Consider the following 21,371-nt stretch of genomic DNA (forward strand, 5'->3'; position numbering starts at 1 on the left):
GTTCAGCCCTTCTGGAGATACTTACTAACAAACATCCACCCATCCGTACGTTCATCTAAACAGTTGAATGTTGAAGTTGTATGATATTTTAATTTTCGTGATTTGTGTATGTAAACCTAAGTATTACTACATTCATGCATTAAGGTCATGGAGAACTTACTTTTTTGATGAGATATATCTTTTTGTTTGTTTTTTTTTTGTAATAATCTGTACAATTTTTAGTAGGTACTAAACACAATGTTCAAAATACATGTACATACATATTAAAAAGATTTAGAAGAGGTTTTTCGCGCAGGATTCCGATCCACCCCCCGCGCCGGTCGTTAATCAGGATTTTGGACGGGCCAAGCTAAAATTTTAGACGTTTTAAGCTGCGCGTAAATTTCGCAAAACATGACACGATGGGAAAAAAATCCGACCGAAAGTTACCTACTCCAAATATTTGCAGGCTTTTGTACGCCACGCTCTGAACACATTGAATACGAAATACAACTGTACATTTTTATGTCCACGTTTTTCCTTGTTGGCTATTTGTCCACGATTTTATGTATTATTTGTTTATGAAAATGTTAATAATGTGAATGTTAGAATATTATTAGTTACGAAATATTATTGGTACAAAGTTCCAGTACAAACGTAGTGATTATTGATGCATGATTATTTCCTAGTCAATTCAAAAGACCAAGAACAGCGTTGAAATGTCTTCCAGTAATAGAAACGGTTTGTTTTTCTAAACAAAAAGTAACAAAACATACGGAGAAGACCTCGTGACCTGTTCGGATATATTCCGGCATATCTTTCAAGAGCATCGCGGCTTACGCGGAAGCTCGCGACAGCGGCGCATGCGCAGCCATTTGTCGCCGAAATGAACTTTCACACTATACAGATTAATTTTATTTTAGTACGCGCCGAATGCGCTCGGACCGTTCGAGCTAATCCTTCCTTTTTTTCTTGTATATCCAATTTATTTCCGTAACACTTTGTTATATGTCACCATTAGGCCGGGTATGCGAGGGTTGCACCGTACAAACTATTTCGGGTTCAAACATTACATTAACGCGAGTAGGTTATGCATGTTCTTGTGTATGTTTGCAAGGACAGCGTGTTCGAAATAACATACCCAAATGGATCGCATAGCTATACGCTACTGGACCGAAGCCGAAGGACTTCGATCAATGTGGTCTTACAATATACAGGATGATTCTTAATGGACGGATCAAACGCTTTGTCGGATCAAACGATAAAAGAACTAATGATGTTTTGAAAATCGCGGAACATACTTGAGGCTGAAACGATGAGCTATTGATCCTTCTGTTAAGAAACATCCTGTATATGCAAAACGATTGACTATAGCAATATCAGAGAGTATGTAATATCTGAGGAGGATATTCCATTAGATGTTTAGAGCTTCGACTTCGTTTCTATATTTGACAATCTGTTAAACAATGCACACTGGAAATTTTGTAAACAAATTACAAGTTTGTCTGAACACGGGATTTAATAGAACAAAAACTACGATTTAATGTTACCAAGTGACGTGAATGTAACATTGTTATATTCGGAATTTAAGTTGAGTAGGTGTACGGACACAAAAGAAACTTGTTTTAGATGATAAAGATCTCGTAAAGCGCTCAAGAATTCACAGTGACTATGAACATATAAAATATTATTTACATAATTTTTTAACAATAAAGAAATCTAATTTGAGGTTTTCCACATTATCTGACGTAACTGTTTTGCGAGATATTTATTATTATTTGAAAGTAATTTATTTCTCCACATGTGAGAATTAAAGTAAACTAGACCACTGATGGTGGGTTTCTGAGGCGAAAATCTTGGTTTGAAATATATTGTTATCTCTGCTTTTTTAAAGATAATGATAGTGATGACGATATGCGCTATACAGAGATTTTGGTATCAGAAACCAATGATATGTATTAAGTCCGATATCATTACACGAAAAAAGCAAAGTAATCATTAATTAAGATAAAAAAAAAACAAAGTACAATTTAAATATAATCGGAATTCGAAAAATGAGAGAATTATTTTAGTTGCCAAATATTGAAACGAGAAAAACTATTTAATCCCTAAAACTTTTGTAGGTTGGTACGGGACGGTAAATCAGAACGCGGTTGTCGGCGGCGATGCCAAGGAAATAAGATGAGATTGACTTGGCAACATTGCAATTTATACAGACGCGAATGGAGTGCTCCCAAGTCGGTCTATCCTTACCTAAGATAATATTAATAGTGCATTCGTTTTAATGGTATTAAATTTAATGAGTAACTCTTTGATTGAGCCTCTTATTATGTTAAAAGTAATATAGATATGTTGGCTATATTTACGAAGACATTCAAAGATACAAATATATGTGAAGTGAGTGAATCTAACCAGCGTGGTTCACTATGGCATAGTCACTAGGCCCTATGAGGACATATAATAAGAGCTCATGACGCTATATAGTTCCTATTTTACGCATAGATAATTAAATTTTATATAGTAATTAAAACTTGCATGTTTTTACAAGCATATGCCTTGTAAAAGAAATAGAAGTTAAGACAGGATAGAATTGAATACATCAAAAAGATTCATTTGCTTTGATAAAAAAAAAAAAACTTTCTTTACTGTCATTGAAATTGAGCATTAAAAGACGAATACAGAATATAGAAATTGTGTTTTTTTTATAATACTCTTATAAAGAATAAAACAGTTCTCTGTGTCACGAACAAAAGGATCGTAACGCAAAACAATTTTGTTTAGTTCTTTAGATTACTCCGAGGACCGTTACTACCGGGAATCACGTGATCTCACAATAAACTATCTCTCATCCTTGTTATTTATTAAGCCTTGGTGTTCACACTATTTCTTCCTATCTATTTCCAAGGAAAAACAAAAATCGTGATCATGCATCAACGTCAGCGGAGCTCGTTACCGAAATCACGTTTATCATAGATCACATTTGTCTAAGGCTTTACATTTAGCTCTTTTACGAAAGAACCTAACTAAAACAACAAGTTCACGCAATACTCAACTCTTTACCTCGGTAAAAAGATTCAGTTTGGAATAACTTTCTGCAAAATTAAAACGAAATTACAAGAAAGGCGATACTGCGAGGTACTTACGAACCACACACGACGATTTTCGGAAGAACTAAGATATTATGCTTGTTATAAAATTACAAATTAAAAAAAATTGCGCACGACTTTAATCGCGCGGCAAAATATATAAGTTACTCACAGATAATGTAGCTTACTAATAGCAATTTTTTTTTAATTGGTCCAGTATTTTTGGACTTTATTCGTTACATGCAAAAATACAAATCTTTCCTCTTTATAATCTTATATATAAAATTCTCGTGTCACAATATTCGTTCCCATACTCCTCCGAAACGGCTCGACTGACTCTCATGACATTTTGTGAGCATATTGAGTAGGTCTGAGAATCGACCAACATCTTTTCTTAATCCCGCGCAGACGGAGTCGCGGGCGACAGCTAGTATTAGTATAGATGTAGTGCAGTACATACAAGCATTGAAATACAATGCTTGTATGATACCTAGTAATTGATTTTTTTTTTCCATCAGTTTCAAGATAGCTATAATTAGAATTCATTAACAACGATTTTTCTAAAGTAGTGACAAAGTAATGGGCTCTTTATTTTGATAGTTTCGCAAATGTTATCTGATATCTCTATTCCAATAAACTGTATAGAGTCGCGATAATTTCTAAGTAAACAAAGTAGGTATCAAGGTTGGTTCAAAGTTAATTCATTTAAATTTCATGCAATATAATAATGCATTTTGATTTAAACTGGAAGTATAAAATGAATTGTAAAAGGAGGAATATTAAATACGATCTATTTCAAATTTCCTATTTATTATTCTGAGTCATAAAGCTTGTGCAATTTCTCTGGTCGCGACGTATTCGCTTTGAATAAAGTCGCGTCTTTGAGTGCGATTCTTTTGAATGGAACGCCACAAGATGGCGCCGTCGCGAGACGCGATTTGTCAAAGCAAAACAAACAGAAATAGTGCTGCTTGACAAGTTTATAGCTTGAGAGCTTTCATCGTCTTACAACACAATTTTCGTGCACAACGTTATATTATGTAACTCTTTGCGAAATTTCCGAGCTGAAATATACATTCATGGAAGCTATGATAAAAACTTGAGTATTAAAAAAAGAAATACCAGCCCACTTCATTCTCTTAGGTTGGAATTCTGTAAATCTTTAGCTCTTGAGTAATTGACGAGACTAGAATTTGAAAGGCTTATATTTGTTAATCAAAGCAAAAAACAATGTAATCAAATTGTTATAAATTTTAATCATAATAAATAATTTATGTTGTTATAGATCAAATTGTATAAATATTAAAAGCATAATTGCATTGGTCGAAACAGAACTAGTTTTTGCAGACGTTTGGTAGTGGAAGCTCTTGGGTATGGTGTTCATGTTAGGCTCGTTACACACTGTGCGATTAAAGTTGCAATCATCTCGACAATTAATTACATCATATTTAACTACCTTTTCTGAAAATAATATTAATAATTAATATCGTTTCTTATATTTTTTCTTTAATTTAAAAAGTGTTGAAGTAAAAAAAAAACTATACTTAATTCGCTGTTTTGTACAGCTTTGAATATGCTATACATTGTAACCGGTCTACGAATTATATATATAAGTTGTAATTAACATGCGTTTAAGTTAAAGTGATAGTATTAATTCGATAGTGTGTAGATAGCTGTTAGGGGGTAGTAGAAGTTGCGCGGGATAAGAGCGCAACAAGAATAATACAAAATGTTTTTCATTTTCTTTATGTCACCCTCGGCAGTCGTAAAGGCATTAAGCGTGACCAAACTTTTGTTTGATACCGCCGATGCGAGTATGAGGCGCAATCATACCTATGTATGTATGTACTGTTTCAAGACAATTGTTTCAAATTTCATTTAGATTTCTTAAAGTTTACGAGAATTACTTTGGTGATAAAAATGTTATAGTCATGTCTTACTTATATATAATTTCGAAGTGACATGACAAGAGTGAAAGCTTTGAAGAAACACATATATGTACAAAGTTATTGAACGCAAATTAGTCAAATAAAAACTTAATGTTCAAAATATACAATCGTAACATTAGTAGAAGGGATCCAGGAATCCAGGGATTATTTAAATTTAATATTACTAAGTATCTACTTTCTTAGACTTTTCGGCTATCAATATTCAATGTCGAGATAAAAAAAAATCTTATTCGTAGCGTCCCTAAACACAGCACGTGTGACATTATATATGGGGTCATTTTCAGTTTTGTCACGATTTCTGATTTCGAAGATAGAGCTAGGGTTCAGAAGACAGATAGCCGTTCAAGAATTAACTCGATGCCGGTAATATAAAAATGGAAGAAGGCTATAAATAAAATGAAATTTATTACATTGTATTATTAAAATACTCTAAGAATTACAAATTAGTAATGTCTAAGGACACTAAGGGAAGGATTGAACATCACTCACGAAATTTAAGTTACATATTCGCACATATATAGCTGAATAAATTACTCATATTAAATAAGATTCGCAATCGTATATCAAAGCGTTTAATTCACAATACTTTGATTTATTATATTCACTTGAAATTTATAATTAAGTAGAAACTCCATGAGCAGGCTTCATTAGAATTTCCACCAATGAAAAATGACGGCTCAGGCATTTTGTGCGGTGCTCATAAATTTAATATAAATTAGACAGAAGTCTCGATGATTGGACGGGCGGGGTGATTTATTGAGACGCGAATACCTACGCAAGCAACATTAAATGTGTATTAATAATATTCATTATTACGAAATAATACGCAAATAAATGGCATATGGTTAAATTACGACTGCATTCATTGCGAGTAGCAACTTTAGACTGCGAAAAGGTCTTAGGAAGACAACTATGCAATCAAATATTTCCATGACTTCAAATTTCTCTAGAAAATAACAAGATGCCGAGAACTGATATTTGCATATTCAACGCAAGAGATTAATATATTTTACTAATCAAATCGTTAACTGTTTTTTTCTTATTTTTTTTCATTAAACAGTTGTGTAGATTCCATTGTCTATGAGAGCATTATAGAGATTCTTGTTAAGTGTCGGGGGCGTTGCTGAACATTGTAATTACGTTATTAGATTACGCCGAAAGATGTTTAATCGTTTTGCCAACTCGTATAAAGCGTAGTTGTAGAAATATAAACTGAACGATGTATTTTTATAGTAGTCAATGACTGTCTAATTAAATTAAATCTATGTATATAAAAGAAAGCCGTGTTAGTTACACTATTTATAACTCAAGAACGGCTTTACCGAAATGGCTGAAAATTGGTGAGGAGGTAGCTTAGAACCAGGAGACGGACGTAGGATTATTTATTCATTTTTTCGAATTTACTTACTAATATTATAAATGCGAATGTTTAGATGGATGTGATGTGGATGGATGGATGGGTGGGCTGGGCTACACTGATTAAGTTTTTTATATATATCCACACGGACGGAGTCGCGGGCGACAGCTAGTTTTTGATAAATTTAAATCTGTAAATTAACAGTTTAGTAAATATACATTATTTAAATATTTCTTATGACTTATTACTTGTTAATGTTACTATAAACATGTGAAACTATATTCCTGTAAGGTTTTATACAGTTACATATTTTCACATTTGTTCTAGAATATTCAATTACGCATTTTATGGCGAACAAACGAGCCGCGGATTATGTTTAATTAATTCCGGTAATAAAAGTTGCTTAGTTTTTTGTAAGAATTTTAATAATACAGCAGGAATTAAAGATTTACTGACGATATCATATGCTCACGTCTTCATTACCTGAATTACCTTATTATACCACAATATACTACTCGTGTTACACGAACTAAAAATTCAAGATTTGAAACGATTAAATGTTAGAAAGTACAAGCAATAAAAATATTTTCTACCCACCTAAATCACTTAACATCGTCTTGAACACTCAAAACAAGAACACAGAACAAAATTAAGCGCAATTACTTAACTAGTGCGGGGTGAACTAAAGCAATGAACTAGCGACCAGCCCGGCACTACCTGTGGCTCTAATAGCTCGGTAATAATATTTTATGGCTTTACCTTTGTAAACACGGATAAAACGACTTTTACGCGACAATTGCACACTTAAAAAAAGGCCGAACAATGCCTTTAAAGGTCCAATTTTTTAAAAAGAAGTAAGAAAGTCTTACTGTTGATCAGACAATAGATCTTTGAAAGAAGGTCTTTTTTAGGACTTTGTTACGCTTTTTTAGTAACAATTGAATGTATTGGATTCTAGCTGTTTGGATTTTGAGCAATATTTAGTTTTTTTTTGTGGCGAAAGCGCAGTGTATCGTTCTGGGAAGTCGCCGACGGGATGGGGATGTGCCAAAAAGAGATAAAGTAGTTTTATTGATCTATACGGACGTTCAGGCCGCGTGAGTGTGAGTTGAATGAAACGAAGATAACTTGCCGCCCCAGTGTACTCCGTCCTAGTCTCTTGTATTGTATTTTGTATATCGCTGTCCCGCTCGGGCCACGTGACCTAAGCAGGGTGTAACTCACCCTACGGCGGCCATAACTTACTCATAGCGATAGGCGGTACGGTCACAAAATGCAACCACTACACTTTTTTAATTTATTTATTTTGTCACCACTAATTTTTAAATTAGTTACCTTATTAAATAAAAATTTAATAAGGTAACACGTGATTAAACAGAAATCTTAATTGTATTATTATTTTATTTTCAAAATTATGAGCCACTTTACCTAATTTATTTATAAATTAAACATTTATTAAGCTATTCAATTTTAATCTACCTTACTTCTGGGTTTAAAAGGACAACTTCCGACATTTTATATGTCATTTTCTATTTTTTTTTGATTTATGATTTTTCTGATACATCAGTATATTCTGCTGACGGTACATAAATTAGATAAGCTCCATTCGTTAAACATTTACTATCCGGGATATTTAAAAATAGCGTAGTCTTCGAATCTGTATTAGATAAAAAACAAAATAGGAACTAACATTATAACCCTACTTGGGAATTACTTTTTTATTTAGTGCTGTTCATTTCGAATGTGCATAACATAAATTATGTCGCTCCTTAATATATCTCACTCTGTCTTACATTTAGCGTCTTTTTCTAGCTAGCTTTTATTAACTGCCTCGGTCAATTCACAGGGGCCCGCTGTAACACAATTTTCCTTTGATAAAAATTAAATTAGAAATGTGATGAAAAGAAAATGAGTATACACAAGTTGATGACTTTTTTCTAAATCGACTTTTTGTAGATTACGTTACTTAATACAGAGAATTTGGAAAATAAATTGTGTTTTTAATTTTGTCGTCAGTGTAACAAATATAATAGTTAAAGCCGTTCATTAAAATTGTTGCTTCATTACACTTTATTAAAGGTTATATAATGATAACTAAAATTAATAAATTTAAACGATCATCGATAATAATTCATATGCAAAAACAAAATTAAAATTAAAAGTAATAAGATTAAAATCAAAATGGAATCGATAGCACGTGGCCTCGTAAATTACGAATGGCGTGAGACATCAAACGCGCCGACACCAATCAAAACACATACACATTATCTGTTTACAAAATTAATTTAAAGTGGCAGTAAAGCGGGCCAACAATCACGGCGCGAGGTGCGAGCCGATCGTAAACGTCAACTTAACGATGACTAAAGTCGTAAAACGTCTCGTAAAACAAATAATTACACGCCGTTAGCCCGCGAGCTTCTGTACATGACGTGACGTCACTCCATTCATGAAACTAAAGCTCCTATAAGAACAAATCAGATATCAGTAAATTATTAGTGACAAAACTTTTTTTTTGTTTTTTTTTATTTGGTTCATAGCACACAATCTAAAATAAGAACATGCTAATACTTGCCACTAGATAATAAATAGGATTGTTCATTAAACTTAGCTTGAGCGAGTAGCGTTTACCGGATTAAATTCGTCCACGGAATATTGACTATTGAATAAAGAATCAATTAAATAAAGTTAAAAAAATGATAAATTATTGCTTTTAACGATTGACGTGCGAAGTATATTAAGTGATAAAAATATCTAAAGTATAATAGATTACTAATTATAATAAATTACTAATGAACTCGTAACGCCATCTTTTGTCCGATAGCTAAAGTGGCAACTGTTTAAAATAATCAATTACCGACCACATTAATTTTAATCACAGTAATAATTTTTATTAATGTCCATCATTATCTTTATAGTCAGCCTAAAGGTCAATGAACTTTGTATTAGGTTAATGTTTTAATTAGTCATTGAAAAAATGATCATAACAAATTACAAAGTAATGTTACTTAAGTACTTATCTTGCTACTAGGCTATAAAATATTTTAGATAAAACATGCTTGCTAATAATATTTTAATAAACAACTGATTATAGAATTTAATAGTTTATTTATAAAATACATCTTGTATATATCATTAGAGGAATTACTCCAAAAGCATATGTTTAAAAACAAAATGTAGAACGTAAATTTAAAAACTCTATTTATTTTATTGACAAGAAGCGACAATTGTGTTACTCGATAAAAATGTTATAGCTTCATAACCATCACTAGCAGTAATAAAATCTGCCTCATAAAATAACAGCTGATCACCGGGATCGAGCACAATATGATTGAAATAATAATTTTACAACCAATTTACAAACAATAAAAGTCGCTCCCTTGTCTCAGTCCGCGTGTTCAGATATTTCCATATTTGAAAGAGAAGAGCCGAAGCTCGTAACTTTTAGGAATGCCAATAAAACCATAACCTCCGAGAAAACGATATAACTCAACTTCTAACGTTATAGATGGCGCAATTGATGAATTTCAGAAAAGCGCCATCTGTGAAAGCTCGTGAGAAGCTTTTTACGAGCCAATTGAGATCATCACATCGTAAAGTAAATGTTTTATGACGTCGAATGATGACGCTAGTGTAGCGGTACTTGGTAAACTTGGGATCGTGTTTATGCGTACTTTGTACTTAAACGGATATAAAGGATGTTGAGTTTTAAGGTGTAATAAATGTTATTATAAATAAGATATTATAATGCAAAATGTACTGTAAACACCTTTTTAATACATATTTACGTAAACAAAAACAATTCACTAACTTAGACTTAATACAATCGGTTTATTGTTAAGACTTTTAAAAATTTAACCTTTAAAATGTGTAAAATGAACAACAAAGTTGCTTCTCCTAACTATATAAAGTGATTCAAAATATACGGAGTGTAAACTGCGTCATAAACATTGATTTCTTTCCACGTGGTTCTGTTGTACTACTCCAATTCCCTTAGTTCTCTAAAACGCCGTCCTGATGTGGCAGCGCTAAAATCAATTGGTACAAGCGACATCTACACACCGCGCACCGAACTTCCACACTGTCGCTTATACATTGACTGGACGTAATTTAAATTAAACTGGTTTTAAAAAGCGATTGGATACAAATAATACAGACATTATTACTAATACCCAAACAAAGTAAAGTATTTTTATTTTTGATCACACTTTGATTTTGTTTTGTAAAACTCTTGACAATAGATGGCACCACTAGTAAAATTATTAGAAGCAAACACAACAAAAATAGGTGCTATTTATTTATACGTTATGGTTTGGCACAAATTTTCAATTTAAGTATGAATTACATATATTCAATTCATAAGAAATAAAGAAACTATTTTCTAATGTGCTAAGCCTTACATTCGAATCGTCTGAATAACTTTGTTCGATAAACTAATAAGATAAAATGCTTATCTAAATCCGTAGCAATTATATAAAAGTGAGGGCGAGTGACAAATCCTAACCTAAAACAAGAAAATAATTCCAAACATAAATCGCGCTCTCGGTGTGAATAGAATAGCAATTATTTGGTTGAGTTGATACTTACTCTTTCCGTTCTTACCATTGGTTTGAATCTCATAAGATTTTTTAACTAAATTAATTCCATTTAAGATAAGTAAGACCTATCAGATAATTATTGTTGGTATTACTAAAAGGCAGCAATAATGGTTCTAAAAATTTTACAAATATTTTCATTAAATATTATCTAACAATGAATAATTTTATTACATTTTTTTTGTTATAAAATAAAAATTTGATACCCACGTAAAATTTAATTTATCTAAATTATAGTATAAAACAGTTTTTTTTTTCTAATACGAATGCATATTATTCGAGTTACGATCGAGTTTTCCATAGTATGGGCCATATTATAGTCTTAAATTACCACCATTATTTGATCTCCCTTACGTCTCATGAGTACTGAATCTTCTAGTTCGGTAGCAGTACTACCGTCGATGCGTGGGTCAAACATAAATGGGCGGTATGAAATAGGGATATACTACCACGCAAAGAAGTGCCGTTATTTCGTTTAATTAAGGCGGCGTGTCTTACATGTTTTAAGGGAGAAACGCAAATTTTACGCGTAACACAACAAAGATAATTGTAACCGTGTACGCATTCATCAAAGAGATACGTGAACGAAACTTTATTAGGAAAAGGGAAAAATTTGTACAGCTAAATGCCGTAATTAGAATAGACTACTAAAGATGGTGGAAACTTTTTAATAGAATAAATTGTAACAACAAGTATATTAGAATATTTTTAGGGTTCCGTACCTCATAGGAAAAAAACGGAACTTTATTGTCCGTCAATCTGTATGTCAATACCCTATATATTATTAAAATAACGAATAAACATATTATGTATCTACAAATTTTCAGAATAAGTTGTATGTCGTAGGTAATTTTACATATAAGAAGAAAATAAACAGTTCCATAAATTTAACATTTCAGACAAGTTTTTATTTTACCGCCTCCAGTAAACGCCTACCCTTACATCATTTACCTAAATCAAAACCTTAAACAATACCGCGAGAAAGAATTTCAGGCGCAATAAAGAAAGGCAAATAAAGATAAATTATCGTATCTCTGGAAGACTGATAGGGGTCGTAGGGCCTCGCGCCCGTCGAAAAACTTGAAGGGTTCAACCCTTCCGTAGTTATTTACTCCGCGCCCCCTGTCGCTACACTTTGATAGAGTTTTTATTTATTTTTATACAAGATATAGTCTTTATACCTACCTTTATGAATAGTAAATATGTGTGTACAACACATTGTGGAGTTTTATCACTTCCCTTATTTATAGGAAGATACAAATATTTATTAGTCTAAATGAAGAGATATATAGAAATATTGGTACAAAATTGCTTATACTATTGGTAATTTGAAACGCAAGTAGGCAATATTGACTTGGAATGCAAACATAAAGGAGACTCATTTGAAATATATAGAAAAGTATATTTTTGTGATAAGAGACGACGAACTGTCTTTTACCGATAACATACAAATGATTCATATGAAAAGAAACAAAATAAATACTCTAATTTTTACTACTTTTTATCATAGTTTCTTTAGAATATTAAAAGATAGTCAAAGACTTAAAAAATAAAAGGCTCACGTCAAATGAATTACTTTATGTATATTGCGGAGTAAATGAGCTATCACGCATGCGCAGTGGGCACCACACTACGCACTCAATTAACAGCCGCTACTTCAATTAAAACGCCTGCCTAAGATTTATTACTTTCCTAATTTATACATTTTGCCTGTTACTACGCGCCCTGGGTTTTGATGAGGTTCACTTTAATACACCCTTACTGAAAACAGTGCAATTAATGAAGAAAGTACATAAAATAGTTTGAGAAAACTTAATTGTTTGTTATCAAATTAATTGTTTAATTGATTCATGCAAATAATTAAATAATCTGCTGTTAAAATGCCATCAATCTTCCGTAAGAACTCTTGGTTTATACCTGATGCATTTGTGGACACAATTCAAAATGATTCTTATAAGAATTAAAAACACCGGTTTAAAAGCAATAAATTCGTTCAGGTTTTACCAAAGCTTTCACTTCTTATAGACTAATATATTAGTATTAGTTAATTTCCAAAAAAATGTGAAATCGAATTGGAATTTAGATAATATGATAGCTCTTGAATTTGTATTTAATAGTTATATTAATTACACAGATTGCAAGCACAGTTGTTTTTGAAAATTTGAAAATATTTATTTTATTATACAATGAAAACCAAAAACACATTATTGCTTACTAATTGAATTCAAATTAGGAAATATTAACTAATAAGATCATTTTATGTTACGAATTTTTTTATTTTATACAATTGTATTTTCCTAAATGAGACAGGCGTGGTCGGTATATGCAAGATGCAAGCTTTTTCATGTAATACATTTTTTCAATGTTTGTTTACCAAAGGTGTTCATGACAACTTACACCTTTAAAGATCAAATGACGATTTTATTCATGCCCATTATTGCGCCATTTAAGGATATTTTTTTCTCATTTTAAGCATTTCTTTATAGTGTTTACGTTTTCACGGATATAGGCAATGTTCTGGTTCAGGGAGTAGGCAATTTATAATGTTACTTGATTGAGTTTAATTTAATTCAAAGCTTCATAACATCTTTACTTGGTAGAATGCGACGCTATATATTCCCTATAAATATGTATGTAGAGTTTTATATATAGAATACGATGACGATGGTACAAAATATAATAAAAAAACAAAAGAATGTAATACATGCCATCCTAAAATATATTTATAAGCTTGAAGTTACACGTGCCACTGGGCTTGTCCATAACTTGAGAGATGATTAATATTTAATAAAAACAAAACTTGAATTTTAATTTAAAACACACCTTAATGTCTTTATCATTTATGATATTAAAGCATCCTATCCTAATAAAATAATAAAATTTATTTGTATAAATATATACCTAAGGATGTATGAAGCAGTTATTTAAACATATTTATGTAGTTGTAAGCAAAAATGTACGTAAGAATTTGAAGGAAAATTAACAAGGAACCAATTAGTCATTTACAACTTTGATTCTCAGTTCCTATAGAAATTATATGAGCGGCAATGTAAGAGTTATTAAACCATAAAACGATAATCAACCGTGGCTTGTTGGGCGCCATCACCTCGCTTTATAACATCACTGCTGAGTCGTAAATGTATAAAATAAAAGTTGGAAGCGTGAACAAACCAATAGATAATGAACTTTTATTGGTCAGCTGGTCCCTCGGCCATTGTAAAGGGCACATCGTAAATGGTAGTAGCGTTCATGCAATCGCCTCGGGCCTTGCATCGTATACAGGTTGTTTTACAAATAGAAAAATAAAACCAAAGGTGTCTGCTTACAATAGTATCTGTGTTAATTAAATTTTTGAATTATTTATAATTTCAATCGAAGTAATAAATACAAGAACTGAGACCAAATCAAGATTTCCTAGAAGCTATTGAGCTTCCGCCTTCGTTATCAGATCAGCGCGATGGAACTACATTGTTGCAGTGTCATTAGAATTAAATAAATGTTACAATTTATAGCGTTTTAATCTACCGGTTTGATTATCAAATGGTTACATCTAGAGTTCCATTCAAGGTAAATTATTAAATGAAATTTCTAAATGGTAGTGTAACTTTTTTGCTTAAATGAAAGCTTAGATAAAAGCTTGAAAGATATCCTTCATAAATGGTGTAAAAGCTATTCATTATCGAGAAGATATTATGTAAGTTATTAAAAAATAAACAGTATTATAATTTATAATCGTTTAACGAAGTAATAAACAGTAGGTTAAACTTTAGTTAAACACTTTGCGGCCATTTAAAGTTAGATTATTTTAACAGCGTTTTACTTGCAAGCGTGTGCTTTGGGTATACAAACAATGGGAACTATACTGGTGCGTGGAAACAGTCGTAAGTTAACCGGAGCACTTGCAACTTTATTGATTGCAGCAATTATTGTAAAGTGACTATTAAGTAGGCAGTTTGGATAGATAGTGGGGCTTGTTTATTGCTTTTACTGCGGCCCCGCTTCCATTGCCTCATCCGACAATTAATAATTGTTGTGGAAAACGATATTTCCCTTTTGTCATACGATATGAATTGGTCGCGTGATTTTATAATAGGGGTTAACTCGATAACCGTTTATGTAAGGGGTTGGATTAAGTTTGTACGCAATCGTATTTATTATTCCACTTGTGACAACTATAATATTGCAAATGTTTAAGAGTTATTTGTATAAAAATTGGCGTGGAAACCCACATATAAAATGTCATTGATCAAAAGGTTTTTCCTGAAGATTTCTATATATGCTAGTCTATACAGTTAATAAAATACGAGTGTCTGTGCATAATATCGAGAAAATCCGCATTTTGACTAGACCAATTTTGACAGGACTTTTCTGGAAGGTAGTTAATGTGTCGGGAACTAACTTGGGCCATTTTTTTAGTTTTAATGACTAATTTGCTGATAACTGCTAGTATGAAATAAATAGAACTATTATATTTAAACAAAGTACTGCTGTGCGTTAAAAGTTATTATATGACATTCGCACCACAAAGCGAATGAAACGTGTAAAATAATTGAATTAGAAAACAGATAATCATTTATATCTAGAATTTCCAATAGAATAATGAACGTACGTAAGGACTAAGATACCTTAGCATCGGCAGAGCGAAGTCGTGTTCAGCCAGGGCAAGCCGGGTGAGGAGATAGTATCGACATGCACGAATGTACCAACTAACGAAACTCTACTTTGTATGGCAAGATGCTGTTTATAATGAACTTAGATTTATACCGTACTTGGTGATCCAGATTATTTTCTATATTCCATTTAAAATAAATTAATTCTAGTTCTACTATGTATTATATTCAAGTATGTATAACTTGCAATTTGGAAAGCTATCTTTGTTAAAAAAATCATGGCTGAAATGTGGATAAAAAATAATATTTTAATACCGTTTTGTTTTAATTTTAATTTTTTTGTTTGCATAATTTAAATATTAAAATGATAAATATCTTAAATCAATAGAGTAAAAACGTATTTGATTTCCGTCAATTTATAATTTTGTAGGAATTCGATAAAGATCTATGATTTTTAAGTTAAAAGTCAAAAACAATTTCTTAAAATATGTTGTTGACTAGGTAATAAATTAATTTAATTAAGAATTTTAAGTTCAAATTCTTAATTAAGAAAATTAAATTTGGAATGCAGAGCTTTATGAAATAAAGAATTGGTTTGTAGGCTGCCTTATAATCTAACGACATATTTTATTAATTTGAAATATTAACGCAAACATAAAGAACCTTCTTCTAAGTTACAGTTAAAGTTACAAAGTTAAACTAAAGTTACATTAATCATAAAACTATACCACAAATTAATCATCAACATTCCTCTAAAATGAGTATCGTATTTTAAATCTTCAAACCATAAATAACGTTGCATGAACTCGCGTTGTGTCCACATAAGAAAGAGATCTCTAAGTACAGGCGGTCGGCCGTAGTTGGTACATAATGACATACGGGCCGCTACTCGCCACCCGCGCCTCTCGCACACCCATCCACTCCTTTTATTTCAATCGAACAGGTTTCAAACAGGAGCCATATAAAAATGTAATATTTTAATAAGAAACGACCGTTGAATATAAATCAATACGATAAATAAAAATACCCACTCGCCACTCACTGATTAATACGTCATGAATTATTCAAATGCCCTAATTAAGAACGCTCCTTATTGTATAAAAGTCAATAGTAAAGGCAATTATAGAAATAAATCTCCTTTGACAGATTTTAAACGTTTTATAGTTCCTACATCCATATGTGATTGGATCTGAAAAAAGACTATAATATCGCATTTTTTCAAGAAAAAAATCTGAAACATTAAATCCTATGTAAATTACTTTTTGTCATGTCTTAGGATGTGTTATAATTTTAAAAAGAGGTAATAAATAAATAATTTAGCATTTCTATTTTGTTCTTCTCTACTGTGTAATCTTGGACTGGGCTAAAAGTCATCAAGTATACTGGATGATAAGTTAACCTTAAGTTAAATAATTTACGATCAGAAATAAAACGGTAGTTGGAATTTTGTTTCAGTTTCTCGTCCATTTATCTAACGTGTTAGTTAATGATGTATAATTAATAAAAAAGAGATAAATATATCAATGCTTATTCACTAATGTACGGAATATTAATAAAAAAAACTTGTTTATATATGTTTAATTAATGTATTTTAATGTGACATCAAGTAATGCGGACTGAAGAGCCGTGTTACTTTATTGATATTGAATTAAAAATCAATATATAAAAATGTAGCATTATTAAATAAATCTATAAGTATATAGATGGTATTTATGTATTATCGTATATAAATTTATATTTTAATGTACCGTTAAATGCGGTCAATTCTTTAGAAAATTCAGATATTTATACACATTTGAAATAATTTAGATGAAAACAAAAATATGTTGTTATTTTAAATAGTAAGGAAGAAGTATCAAAGTTGAAATTGTATGGAAAATTCTGTTAATTTTGTTAAGTAGAATTAAGCAACTTCAGTAATTCTATTGATTTGTTTTGAAATAAGAATAAAAAAGAACTCAGCAACTTAATTCGTTTATATAATTATCTTGTAAATAATCTTTACTATAAATATTTTTGGAAACAATTGAATCTGATTTGAAAACATTCATAAAAGTTTTCTTTAAGTTCAATTTAGATTTATTAGGTGTATACTTAATCAAAAATAAAAGATGGCGATCGAATACTTTATAAAAATTGAGTCGTTAAGACATCGCCTCGTGATACGACGGTACGAAAGCAACCAATAATTTTTCGTACCGGCTAAACATCCGATGTCTCAGAATCGACCGGGGTCGTGGACCCTAAAGATGGCGGCCGGGAGGGCCAGCAAAAAAAACTATACTTGCCACTGCCTACTTTCTGCATTTCTACTTCATTGGTTCATTTATATTTGATAAATACGATAAAGATGGTCTAAAATAGACTTCAATTATAAATATATATTTTATATGCATATTTCATTATATTATAAACGTAGCGATAGACATAGTTGTTCCTCTTTGACGTAAAAAAAAATATTAACATATTTGTAGGCATTTCAAAATAATGTTGACATTTATTATAGAAATTAAAACGAAATAGGCAATAACGCTAATGAGTAAATAAAGAGTTATATATGTAATAATTTACATAATCTGTGATAAAAAAAAGATTAAAGACTGTTAAAACAAGAATTTTATTTCACGAAATTAAGTCACAAAACGATTTGATTTAAAATTAAAATGTTAAGTTATTCTAATCGAATATCGAAGTCTAAAAACTTTCGTAAATATGTTGATACAAGGCTCTTACTCATAACATACAATACGTTTATTCTATTAAAACTACATGTAATTGTACACGACCAAGTTAATTATAAACTATAAGTACAGAGGGTAATTATGTGCGTTTGCGTTTACGCAGAAATCTCGCAAAAGGAATCCGCCGCCGCGGCAGAGAATTGAGATTTCAAATCGATTTGGATGGTATCCCGATCGGCATTTTTTTACATACCGCGGGTCTTAAGAAATGAGACTTAAATCCTAATTTAACGAGTTGACACGCACATACGGACGGAGCTATTCAGCATTTCTCGACGTCAATAACATGGCCAAATACGTCGAATGGCATTTGTGGATATTTCTTCTACCGACCTTACGCCGGTCGGGAACCGAGGAATTCAGTTTTTAGTTACTCTTTGACCGTTTCGTTACCATAATCGGCGTCCGAGATGAAACAGACTATAGTCGATTTAATTAATAGACGTTCCCTCCGACCATTCGGAGTTAAAGTCGATGAAGTCATTATACATGCTTACGAAATATAAAGCCTCCTTCGAGTCGTGATCGTTTTTTACAGTCTTCTTAAACACAGCTGGGATTATCATAACGTCGGTTCAAATTAATCAATCAATTCATGTGTTGAAATAGCGGGGTTCAGTTGTCAGTAGTCAGCTAGAAATATCATGATTAACTTATAGAAAAATGTTGTACAGTGCCGAAGCGGAGACGGTCGGAAAAGATCAAAGGTGCATTCGGTTTAGTGAATTGAAACATTGCAAAACAGCTATACCATAGAAGTCTCGCTTGGGCGATTTCAAAAATGGCGTCGCGCGTTGACTGGTGACGACGAGTCGGTTTTTCGCAACCGTCTCCACTCGATAAATAATGCCGCTGACTTTGACAAAAACTCACCTAGTCTTGTTCGGTGGCCGGCGGCGCGCGCCCCTCCAGCCCTCTTCCCCGCCGCTCCCGCGCTTTCCTGTGCCTTTTTCTGCCCATTCCACGGCGCCGGCGCAATCGCGAACCGCTCACTTCCATACCCTAACTATTTACACCGCTAATGTCTAAAATAATACCTACTTATAATTATGGCAATTTGTTTAACTTCACCGACTATTAAAATTGCAGGAACACGATCACGTTTACACTAAACTTATGCGAGAGTATTGAATGATAAGATGGCGCGGAAGATAAAACTGTTCGCACGAGGCCGGTAAACTTAACTCTTTCTTACTTAGCTTTAATTAAGGTTAGGAGACCGGGTCTCTTTGGTAGGCATATTAAATTTGTACAATGCGATAGTTCATCTCACGGACAGCGTCGCGCCGGGCCGCGGGCGAACGGAACATAATGCGCACTACGATACACCTACTCTATACACGGAAGAGATTTCTACAAATTGCACTGATTTCCGATCGCGAACATCTACGATAGCGCGAATTAAAACATTTTTAAAGAATCAATAAATCAACAAAGAAAAACTACAGAATCAAAGAAATAATAATCAAACAAAACTCGAAACACAAAAAACGACCCGTTTGTATTCTAACGTTCAAAAGTTTGTTTGGCGGGAACGTCGAGTCCGATTCGTTAGAACTGATTCATTTTAAAAATAATCACAACAACCGAACAACACTTAAATAACGTGAAATAATTACAAACAATTTACAAACACAAAGCTACAGTGTCCGTATCGAGATGTCGATCTCTACCGCCTAGTGGTCGGGGTGGCCCTGCGCGGCCGCCGCCGCCGCCGCTGCTGCCGCCGCCTTCTGTGCCTGCGCCTGCTTCTCCTGCTCGTTCAATTCCTTTATCGCTTGTATCTCTTTCTTTAACTTCATTCTTCGATTCTGGAACCAGATTTTGATCTGTCTCTCCGTGAGGCAGAGCGCGTGCGCCATCTCTATACGTCTCCTCCGCGTGAGGTAGTGGTTCGTATGGAACTCTTTCTCTAATTCTAGCGTCTGATATCTGGTATAGGTTTGTCTTCCCCGTCTCCGTAGTCCATTCGCTCCTGTAACAATAATGAGAATTGTCAATTATACTTCAGTCTAAGAATGTTGGTACCAAAAAAAAGAATATTCAACAAGATCTGTGATCTCGGCACATTTCAAGCATTTGAATGTTGAATGGACGAGGTTGTCTCGAAAATCTTAGTCGAGATGGCGGTACAATCGCTCGTGACGACGGCTTCATTTCGCTCAGACGTCGATGTTGATAAACGGCGCCGGCGTTGGCCTTTGGCGCGCCGCAAGCAACCAGCGGAATTAATACGCCACGCGAAACTGATTAATATTGCTTAGGTATGAAGTGCGCAATAACAAAATGTACACAACATTAAATGAAACTCTTAATCGCCGCACACATCGCTGCTACAGAAAAATTAAGAAAAAAATCTGAAGTCTTGAACTCAAAACATTTTTGTTATATGCGACTAACAAATATACCAAAGTAGATATTACGTGAAGGCATCGATAACTATAATCAAAACGTTAAATAAAGTCGTCATTCGCTTGGCGGAATTAATTTTGTATTGCCCAACTGAGCTTTAATAAAAATACAAAAATCGATCGGCAAATTTGGTTAATTGGCGGTCAAAAATCCAATCTCGGCGCAGTTTCTTAACGCAATTCAAAACGAGTACGACAACCCTGTTGGAGCGCAACCCGCGGCGGTGCGGGCTATGTACCGGAGGCAACTTGCGTGTTCTTAATGTATAGCTCCGCAGACTCACGCTGAGATCCTTTCTTTCTTTTTTTTTGGGTGTCAAGATCGCCGGGCACCTACATAACGGGTGACCAATCAATGCATTTATTTCGCAAGATCAATTTCTTTGGTGCACTTTAAAAGTAATATGCATAATGAGTTCCAAGAAAAAGATTATGTAGGCTGCTCATGTTTGTTTAAATTAAAAATTTCACTAAAAGGTTACTCTCGTGGAAAGAAAAAAAATTTATTAATTAACCTCTTTCGTATTAAATTATAATTGTATCGATGCCAATAAATTCGTTATTTTTTTAGGTTACGTAATTTAAATATTAACAAAGATTTTATTAAATATTCGAACGTATTAGGCCCAGCTCAGATGAAGTAATA

The 21,371-nt window shown here is 32.7% G+C and overlaps 1 protein-coding gene across 1 annotated transcript in view; it reads right to left on the bottom strand.

Moving 5' to 3' along the window:
- Ubx (ultrabithorax) overlaps positions 1-21,371 on the bottom strand; it is a 110,274-nt gene that overhangs the window by 6,141 nt on the left and 82,762 nt on the right. Inside the window, exon 2 of the mRNA XM_013318419.1 lies at positions 19,188-20,289. Within this exon, the coding sequence (XP_013173873.1) occupies positions 19,991-20,289 (299 nt within the window). The 3' untranslated portion in view covers positions 19,188-19,990. The remainder of the gene's footprint in view (positions 1-19,187; positions 20,290-21,371) is intronic.

The sequence above is a fragment of the Papilio xuthus genome, unplaced genomic scaffold, assembly GCF_000836235.2.
Source record: "Papilio xuthus unplaced genomic scaffold, Pxut_1.1 DF826923.1, whole genome shotgun sequence".
Taxonomy (NCBI): Eukaryota; Metazoa; Arthropoda; class Insecta; order Lepidoptera; family Papilionidae; genus Papilio; species Papilio xuthus.